Source organism: Plutella xylostella, chromosome 28 (genome assembly GCF_932276165.1).
Source record: "Plutella xylostella chromosome 28, ilPluXylo3.1, whole genome shotgun sequence".
Lineage (NCBI taxonomy): Eukaryota > Metazoa > Arthropoda > Insecta > Lepidoptera > Plutellidae > Plutella > Plutella xylostella.
Window position 1 is genome coordinate 3,176,154 of NC_064008.1, and position 11,208 is coordinate 3,187,361.

General features: G+C 33.2%; 1 protein-coding gene across 1 annotated transcript; it reads right to left on the reverse strand.

The window, feature by feature from the left end:
• Positions 1–8,313: 8,313 nt before the first annotated feature.
• LOC105391447 lies at positions 8,314–11,011 on the reverse strand. Its single transcript, XM_048631338.1, has 3 exons — positions 10,938–11,011; positions 10,364–10,560; positions 8,314–8,541 (listed from the first exon to the last, which is right to left on the reverse strand). Exons 1-3 carry the CDS (start codon positions 10,948–10,950, stop codon positions 8,395–8,397), a joined length of 357 nt encoding a protein of 118 aa, XP_048487295.1. The 5' UTR covers positions 10,951–11,011; the 3' UTR covers positions 8,314–8,394.
• Between the last annotated feature and the right edge of the window lie 197 nt (positions 11,012–11,208).

Consider the following 11,208-nt stretch of genomic DNA (forward strand, 5'->3'; position numbering starts at 1 on the left):
CTACTACTACCTACTACTGTACTTGTTATTCTATGATGCATACCTATAGATAGGTACTTTATTATTATTAAATTCCAAGTGGTACAAAGGCGAACTTAATGCTAGCAGCATTTTCTACCAGTTAACCTTTGGTGATGTTGAAAAAGTGATTGGTAGTGCTTAAGGCTTTAACTGGACGGTTTACGGGTTTTCACTATGATGAAAGGATTAAGCCAGTCAGACTGCCCGGTCTTCCTCATTCAGCCACTACCCAACACCTCTTTCAGTCATCAGTCTAAACTTATTAATTAACATTAACTTAACGAAAAGTACCTACATGATTTACATTTATTCATGGCTCTGTTTTTCAGAGTTGCAGCTGTTTCTCATAGACAAACTATCCTTAACCCCAAAACTGTTAGTAGGTGAATGCCATCACGTCGACTCCTACAAAGACATCACTCTTGCAGCCCACACATGACTCAGCGGGGGAAATAACTGTTCATTTTATTGCAGCCCGCATACGGATTTGTGTGGCTTATGATAAGCATAGCGACCTAGCTTGGTTTGCTTCCATTAGTAAATTATCAATAGTCTAAAGCCTATTTTAAAAACTATGTATACCTACGTATTCATTAAAAATATTGAGCGTTTTAGCTATTGAACAGTTTGATCAATCTCTGTGAAAGAACAATTACACTCACGGGCAATGAAAAAGTTCCACTCACAATGTGTCTTCACCAAAGGACCCCGATTTTTCCAAACATATAATTTTAAATTTGAATAAAATATTACCGTTTTTAGTTGATAGTATTCGGGTGCTCTTTTAAATGAACTTCAATGTTGCAGAAGGCGTCATTAAGCTAGCCTTTTCCGTTTAGGAGTAATTTGGTACTTTTCTCAGTGGAACCTTTTCATTGCCCGTGAGAGTTTAAAACCAGCAAGACTAGCAAGTACTTATATGGATTGCAAATAAAACGAGAATTTGATACACATAATTAAGGATATATTTCCATACATACACAACACATTATAATTTTCATTATCAAGTGAAAGACATCGATAAATCTTAATCTTTAACTATACTACGAAATCGATTTATTTTTAAACAAATTATATGTGACAATAAAATCTGTTTATTTTTTTGAATTGTACTATGATTATAAGAATTTGATAGTTTAGGTGATTTATTTATCCATACAAAAGAGTTACATAAGGGCTCGTAGATACATATTTGTTTATAATTTTTCACAGAACCGATAACATAATTTGGATGTAAGTTAAGAAGATTTTTGGTAAAATACAATCGTTTGTTTTATAATTTTATAACTATATAATAATTTTATATTCTTAAACTACTAATAAAATAAGGATAATTATTATTTAAGACAAGTAGGTACATAAGGATATACATACAATGTTATTGGAAAACAACAAGTCATGATTCATAATAAAATAACAGTAATTAATAATTATTTATGACTACACTATTTTTTTCATTAACGACCATCTTTAAACACAAATATAAACTCTTTTAAATCAATTGAAAACACATTTTGTCATATAATTTTAAAAGTACTAACTATACTTATATAGGGTGTTGCAAAAAGGGTATACTAAGCCGAAACCTACATATGCAGCATGTTATATCTAAGCCCGAAAATCACGATTTCAAAATTCGCGAAAAAAATACTCATATTCAATAGAAACTTTGTTGGTCACGTGACTTTTTTACTATGGATAACTTATTTATTAGGCTTAGATATAACAAGCTGCACATGTAGGTTTCGGCTTAGTATACTCTTTTTGCAACACCCTGTATTTACTCTTATACTTTTCATTCCCACATTCCCGATGTATCATTTCTGCAGAGATAACAGTAAATATTTAATAAATAAGAGGGAGGTATATTATATTTATAACAAATTGACCATATGGAATTATTGAAATGATATAAACAATATGTTTTTATTTTTATTTATACCAAACATTGTGTAACATAGTTATTTTATTGAAGTTTACGTGCCATTAAACCTGAAGGGTTTGTCTTGACACAATGTACTTAGGTTAATTTGTGCCGTGTAGTAAAAAAAGAATGATTTTTATATTTTAAATATATAATTTTATCATCTCCACTCCCTCTTTCATATCCACAAAAATTGCGTAATTACTCTTGCACAAACTGATTGAATAAGTACATTTTGATCTTACTCTAGGCAAATCGGTTTTATTTGACTACTGTACAAGTATATTATTTATTTTCGCCATTAAATTATACAGTAGGTATTAGTGGAATAACCCAACATGATGTTTCACAGCCTCAATCATAAAAATGGTGGCAATTTTTATTAAAAATAACAGGAATTATAATGGTTTTAAAGCAACCATTTTGTTATTTACATTGATTTCTTTATAAAATAGTATAGTTTTTTTATGCCTAGTTTCACTATAGTCTGTTAGATCATTAACACCCCTGTTACATTGTAATGTCATTATGTCATCAATTATCTTTACATTTTTTTTAACTATTTTATTTAATACTATACAGCATGATTATTATAATTCACATCGGTTTGCGTTGCGTTGCGTTTTGACAGATGTGTCAAAAGTCAACCACTAATCACTTGTTATGTTCTAACAGACTATGGTGAAACTGGGGCTTAGTGTTATTTGAGTGACAAACGATTAAATGGTCATTAATGGCTGCCTTATATTTTTGTCAGAGAGCCTCAGTATGTAAATAATAATATTCGTATTAGATTAAGATTGAGCTTTCTTCGTCTGATGTTTTTTTTTTAGTAAAAAACAGGTTTTTGGTGCAGTTTTTTTTATTTATAGTTGTTATTATATTCACAGTTGTTTGGTTCAGTCTCAGGGAATGTATGTTGTTAATAAGTCTCTTCGTTGCCTTACGATTAGTCACTTTACCGATGTTAAAAATATAAGTTACAAAAAATATGAATTCTATAATTTATTTAACTTAGGTAATCAAGGAGATTTTTACACGACAGCTCTAAAAAAAGCAATTATGTATTACTGCTATCTAATAAGCTTTTTATCTAAGTTTTTTGTTATATAATTATTAATAACACTCAGTTATAGTGCCTTATGTGGATTGTGTAAAATATTGTATAAATATCATTTTTGGTTAATTTAGTTTGAACCATCTATGTAGATAATGTATATTGCAATAATAGGAAATATTTTTCATTTAGAATAGTTTCGTGTACTTTATAGTTGTTAATACATTTTATTATTATTTCTAATTTTCTAAGGATGAAATTACTGTATTCTTTATTAACTAATATTTAACAAAATAAAATCGTATTAGGATGAATATAAAATTTATTGACAAGATTTTTGTTGTTGTAACGAATTTAATTCATTCAAAGTATTTTCATCGATTAAAAAATGATTGTTTCTAGACATCAAGAATAGATGAAAACAACCATGTATGATAATTATGAAAATATGGACGATTAAACAACTTATTTTGTGCGTGAGTTCAAAAACTGTATTGTTCACCATAAAAAAAAAACTTTTGTTAAATTCTGAAACAACCAATGGCCTATTGATACCACCAATTACCATCTATGGTTTTGTATGTATTTAATAACAAAGCCAAAATTTATACTACAATGCTTGAATAAAAATGTGTTATTCTATTCATATACTTAATTTGTAATTTATGAACTCAAATGATGTATCTATAAATTTTAGCATATTTTTTGTGGTCAGACCGTAATAATCTTTATCAGTCTGTTTAAAATTCAATAAATCAATTAATTGGGGACGGATATAATTGTTATTCAAACATGAAAAATAACAATTTAATGATATTACTATACAAGGTCTGAGAAACAGTTAAAATTTCTAGATCTGAGCTTTTCATAATATGTCTTTAATCCTAAAAACTACCGACTTACATTATACTCTATTTATTTTAAATATACTTATTAGATTTTAAAGTAAATACAAAGATGGCTATTGGGAGCAGTAGATGGAAATATAACCCGTATATATAGGCAGTTAAAGTCCGACCAAATAAAAAATATTGGCAGTATTATTATTATTATTTATAATTTTTCTTTCCTTTTTGACAAGCTATTCTCTCAAGAGCTTTGAATATAGTTTCTTATTCCCAAACAGGCCAATACTTCTAAAGACCGAAATAAGCAATATGTAGGTACTTTCATAACAATTTTATTGGTCAGGCTTGTAAAAAGTGAAGATTGTAATATTGGTCGGGCGTTTTTTATTTGTGGAATATATAGTTTATATATATGTTTATACAATAACCTCCTTTCTCGTTATTTCCATCGTTCTCAAAAACTACTTCGTAAGTTCTTACTAAACCCTTTCAGAGTGGCACATATTTACCGTATTATATACAGTAGATGTTATTAAAGCTTTCCGTTGTTAAATATATATTAACTAGGCATTTCTTTGTAATACTTCGTTCAGTGCAATGTTGGATTTTAAACCCGTTATTAAAGGATTGTATTTAATTATTTATGTACAAAGTCTACGATTTTTGGACTAGATGGTTACGTTTCTACTGTTCTTTGAGCCCCGTTCAGTATAAAGTGCATGTCTATATCACATTTTGTTGAGTTACAATTTATATGAATTTGTAACAGAGTGGTACAGGTACGGTCATGTGCAGAGGAACCTGACCCCCCTCTCATAGTAACAATGTTTCTGAGAGGGGTCAGATTTATCTGCCTTATACTGTACTAGTGTTATATTAAGATTTACTTAAGTATACAATTTTACATTCGACCGACACTATGGTTAGAACGGGGCATCAAGGATATATTCATGTAGGAAACCCAACTTTAAACAAATCGCATTCAAAGAAGTCTTATAAAAAGAATCCGTCGCACAACCTTTTTTGATACTCTCATGTAAAACTAGTAATAAAATAAGATGTTTTACAATTACTGAATGCGATTTTACCAAGTTATTAACGAGATATCTGTACATTTGGTCTTACTAACTATGCCCTGTATATTGTAGGCATATGCCATTGCACTTAAAACACAACTAGGTACATGATTGGATGTTGAGATTGGATGCCTTTAAACATATTTTTCGGCCGTTCTCATACTCCATAAAGATATTATTCCTAAGCTACAGACTTCATTGTTCATACATCGCGTGATTTGGTATGATTTGACAACTTTTAACAATGCTAAGCTTTTTTTGTAAGATTCATTGTTTGATATAGACGATAAAAAATATGATATCAACGTTTAGATTACTTTAAAAAAAAACGTGAAAACTTATGTGTAATAGGTATACGGAGTGTCCTGAAAAAGTGTACAAACGGAACGGAGGTCACTCAGGGAGTCAATCTAAACAATTTTTATTCTATGACTTTTAGAAATTCGCGAAAAGAAATAGCTTCTCCATAGATATTTTGATGGTTACGTGACTTTAGTATTCATCGGACACCCTGATACAAATTTTCATATTATTTCAAAGAAGACCTGTTCAACCAAGCGTTCAAAATAGATAAGCTTTAAATAAGTTGACAGTTTTAAATAAACTTAGCATTGTAATAGTGTTTGAATGTACTCATAAGCTTGACAAAATATATTTTTAATAAAACATTGAGGTGGGAAATAGTAAAGATGATAGGGATGTTTTATTTTTCGTGATATCAGTCTTGTAGAAAGCAAGCTTTTGAATACATACCTACAGCCTCATTTTATTGCAAAATACTTTCAATACTTTGTATATTTGTTGTAAATAAATGATTTTATAACAAAACAACTTCACTAATTTGCTCAAAGACTGTTTTTACAACTATTTATAGTTCGTGCTAATTAAATTCCTTCGGTAAATATCCGTTAGGATAGAATACTAAAAATACATTAAAGCTTAACATTGAACCGTTGGAAACGATACGATGAATGAAGATATGAGATTTGATATTTATGCAATAATGTCAGTCATACATCATACATCATCTTCTGAAAACTTTATTTATATCTTTATAAGGCCCTGGGCAATATTTTGAACTTTATGACACTGACTTAAGATCCAAAACCAATGAAATATGTGAACTTACTCTGCCTTATAAAGGGATAAAACATACAACAAAAATCAGATTTATTAGCACGAACTACAGTTTCTATGTACAACAGTATTTTTTACCGATTGGAGAAGAAAAATAACAAAACATTAACATGAATTCGAATGTGCCTGGCCAATCAGAGATAATCTGGTTATTGAATCAACCAATCACAAGATAGATTTAGGCCAAAGGCACGGTAAAACGGTTCGATTTCTTCCCTTCGAGCTAAGATTCTGTTGTACACGCCACTAAATTGTAATTTTAATTGCATTTATAAATACATTAGTTTGGTTATATAATTGACTTGTATTGCGACCTACTCTCTATAGTTTGTTGGTACGATTGTAACATATGTGTGTGTACTTCTTAGATGGACTTATTTTGTGCCACTTTTTTTCTAGACGCTGTTAATATAAATTGTATACGATGATAAAACTTCTAAGGATTCACTAGAAATAGTTTTCTTAATAGTTTGATAGATAATATTTTTGTATTTATTTTTATCTAAATATAATGATTTTTAAATCACTGAAATAAATTAGTGATTTTTAGGAATTTTTATCATATTAATTTAACTACAATTGGCTAAGTACAAGCTTTATTCTTATGTGGTAAACGATGAAATTTGATATATAGGCCATATTACTGAAATGATATGCAAGTACTTATACAGGATTTAAATGATGTTCAGATAACTTTTAGGATGTTACCATCTGAACTACCAACTTTATTTTAACGAAATTATATTTTATTTAGTTTAATATATCATTGTTTTGATTGTTGGAGTTACCTATTATTTTATCCTCAAAAATAGTTACTTTTATTTTCTATGTAAGTATATTAAATTTAACTATTAGCCAATTATTAACAACAATGTTACAATATTTATAATATTCATCATTACATATTTAACGAACTCTCCTTACATATATGAAAGAGTTCAACAGGTCTTTAAATATATCTTAATTCTAGTAAATAATATACATGAATATTTAGTTTTAATAAATGATTTTAAAGTTTAACCTCGGATTCGTTTTGAGTACATAAATATGCATGTAATAGGTATAGTGAAGATGGAATCACAGTAAATATATAGAAAAAGCAGTGATATTGAATATTTTCGTGCACATATATTAGATTAAATCATGGATTATATGGCCCTTCATATAGTTATATACAATATTTATATATGAAGTTTTGCAACGTAGATTTTCCTGTATTGCGTAGGTTGGTGATATGGGTACGTTGCTATACCGTGTTTTCGTAAATACGGTTATTTAATAGGTACATTTGGGCTGAAAATGGTAGATGTGAGATGTCTAAACCACACACCGCCATGACAGCTGATTGAAAAAGGTGTAAAATTTTGGTTTCTTTATATAAGTAGGTATATATTTTTTATTGATAAATCAAACAATGTTAAAGCGGACAATCAAAATAACACAGAATTTTCTATCACAGATACGTACCACAAAACGATTAAATAATAATGTGCACGTTTTATTTTCGTCAAAATAACGGTGTCGTCAAAGTAAAGCTGATAAAATTATTATCCGATTAGTATAACGTTGCATAAGGATTTATCAATAAAAGTGTACGTCTCACCTCTGAACTAGTTATTTCGGTATTTATTGTACACATTTATTTTCTGAAACCTTAAATTTTACACCTGATCATACTCAAGATTCAATCTCCTTTACGATCTTATTTGATCTTAATGGTTTCTTTGTATATTTTCACAATGTCTTGATATTTCGTTGGATATTTACGCTCATTTTATGTGTTCTCTGCATTGATTCTCTGTTTTTATCAAAATTATCTTTTACTAGCTGTTGCCCGCGAGCTTCGCTTCGCCTTAAAAAGTTTTCCCGTGGGAATTCCGGGATAAAAAGTAGCCTATGTTCTTTCCCAGGGTCTAGACCATATGTATACCAAATTTCATTCAAATCCGTTCAGTAGTTTGGGCGTGAAAGAGTAACAGACAGACAGACAGACAGACAGACAGACAGACACAGTTACTTTCGCATTTATAATATTAGTAAGGATTAATATGTATGTAAATTTGCGCTTTCTTAACAGCCTGAAAGAACTTTCAACTAATCTGAAGCTTGAAATCTATTGCTGTCTTCCTTTAACACTATTCAGACAGAAAGTGAAAACAAATAGCTATATTTAATCCTCATTCAAGTTCATAACACCTTCCTGTAACACCTAAACAGAAAAAACACACAAATTGAGCCCAAACACAAACACCAACAGATCCTATTCCGCTATTACAAGAACAGTACTTAAGTATAGTAGACGAAGACATTGCAATACTACACACAACCATCTTACGTGACTCCATAGTTGGTCTGCAAGACTTGCTGCATGACATACTCAAGTTGATCCCTGCGAGAGGCGTTGGCCCACAGCGCCGGGTGCAGCTGGGAGAAGCGCTTGACAGGACGCCACGGGAATTGAAGGAGACGGTTGATTTGCTGTGGGCAAATGTGAAAAGTTCTTAATGTGGTTTGAGAAAGATAACATAATCATGCCAAGAGATTAAAGAATTGCATGGGTTGGGACTGACCACGGTGATGGGATGGGAACTAGGTATATCTACAAGAGCGCAGCTCTTAATATAGGACGAACATAAGATTAAATAAATTGTTACAGTAAGTAGGAAATACAAAAGGATGTCCTGTCCTGTTGTAACAGCTACCACCAGCTCACCAAGAATTGTATACGCTATGTTTGATTATAATCTATTCACCCTGTCAAAAGTTACTTACCCATTTGTGTTATAGACTCTTTTGGACTGCGCCGAAACCTAATTTTTAAGCATCTCTACCAGAGTTTAATTATTTCTTACCCTGACAAAGCAATCATCCTTCGGCTTGGCCCGGTCCCCCCGCACCACTCTCCTCACCCCCGCTGGCATCATGCAGTGGGCCGAGGAACACCCGGTGCGGTTGTTGACACTTTGAACTTACTTCAGCTGTATGTTTGAAGTCTTTTAGCTGCGAAACGGATGGGCCGATTTCGATGCGGGTTTTTGTATTAGAAAGCTTACATCATCGAGAATTTGTTAAGCTATGTTTCATCAAAATCTGTTTATCCATTCAAAAGTTACTCACCCTTTTGTGTCAAAAACTCTATTGGACTGCACCAAAACCTAATTTTGAAGCATCAATCAATACTACAGTAATCACTACTACACTATAATTATCTCTTACCCTAACAAAGCAATCATCCTTCGGTTTGGTCCGGTCCCCCCGCACCACCCGCCTCACCCCCGCTGGCATCATGCAGTGGGCTGAGGAACACCCGGTGCGGTTGTCCTTAGAGAATACTGCAGACACTTCGAACTTACTTCAGCTGTATGTTTGAAGTCTTGTAGCTCCGAAACGGGTGAACCGATTTCGATGCGGGTTTTTGCGTTAGATAGCTTATGTCATCGAGTATTCGTTAATCTATGTTTCATCAAAATCTGTTAATCCATTCAAAAGTTACTCACCCTTTTGTGTCAAGGGCTCTATTGGACTGCACCGAAACCTAATTTTGAAGCATCTCTATGTATAATTATTTCTTACCCTCACGAAACAGTCGTCCTTCGGCTTGGCCCGGTCGCCCCGCACCACCCGCCTCACCCCCGCTGGCATCATGCAGTGGGCTGAGGAACACCCGGTGCGGTTGTCCTTAGAGAATACTGCTGACACTTCGTACTTACTTCAGCTGTATGTTTGAAGTCTTGTGGCTCCGAAACGAATGGACCGATTTCGATGCGGATTTTTGTGTTACGTAGCTAAAGCAATCTAGACTTTGATAAGCTATGTTTCATCAAAATCTCCTTACCTATTCAAAAGTTACTTAACCATTTGTGTCACAGACTATTTTGGACTGCACCGAAACCTAGTTTTCAAGCATCAATATTTAGTTCAATGTTAAAAACTTACCCTGACAAAACAGTCATCCTTAGGCTTGGCCCGGTCCCCCCGCACCACCCGCCTCACCCCCGCTAGCATCATGCAGTGGGCTGAGGAACACCCGGTGCGGTTGTCCTTAGAGAATACTGCTGACACTTATAGCTTACTTCAGCTGTATGTTTGAAGTCCTGTAGCTCCGAAACGGATGGCTTGATTTTGATGCGGGTTTTTTTGTTACGTAGCTAAAGGAATCTAGATTTTGATAAGGCATGTTACATTAAAATCTATTCACCCGTTCAAAAGTTACTCACCCTTTTGTGTCAAAGACTCTATTGGACTGCACCAAAACCAAACTTTGAGGCATCAACAATGCAATTCAACTTCAAAAACTCACCCTAACAAAGCAATCATCCTTCGGCTTGGCCCGGTCCCCCCGCACCACTCGCCTCACCCCCGCCGGCATCATGCAGTGGGCTGAGGAACACCCGGTGCGGTTGTCCTTGGAGAATACTGCAGACACCTCGAACTCTTGCAGTGTGTTGTGTCGGAGTCGGACCATGCCTAGCAGGTCGTATTGCCAGATCCAGTAGCCTGGGGGGGTATGGAGTGTTGGTTATAGATGGTAGAACTTTATTAGGAAATTTAGGGGGTACTGTAGGCACCGGGGAGGTCACTAATGAATTGCCACAAAATAAACGGCCTTCAAAAATCGCCTACCATAAAAATAAGTGTCTTACAATAAATAAATCGTATATAAGGTGTTGCCAAAGTGTATATAAAGTAGGTAGAAAGAGGGTCGTAATATTCGTTTTTTCGAAGTAAGGTTAAGGTTCTCAGCACATAAAGCGTAACGAAAAGGGATTGCCTCTTTTCCTTCTGTCAACCAGTAGAACGCGAGCTCGCGAACGCCTTTTTTTACGCGTATACGTGCGGTGACCTTTCGAAGTAAATGTTTATAATAAACTTACCGTGTATGACCATTTTGCGCAGATTGGTGCAGCGCCAACACACCAGGATGAAAGGGTTGATGACGCATGGGTCTTCATACTGTCAACAAACATACACAATATAATTTATTATACAGTAGTTAGTTAATGAGCGCTAGCTCCACTTCGTCTTAAACCCCCATATTGTAAAACGAAGATCAAATATAGTTCTGGTTTACTACTTTATACAAGTTTGAATTTTTGCATCGCATTGACATTAGCTGAATGTTAGGATTCTTGCAATGGGGAGGAA

What these genes read in the sequence shown, in the direction of transcription:
- LOC105391447 (XM_048631338.1), bottom strand. An exon ending in AGGATGATTGCTTTGTTAGG is followed by an intron (nt 8,542 to 10,363) that starts GTGAGTTTTTGA and finishes ATTTGCCCACAG; the next exon opens with CAAATCAACCGTCTCCTTCA.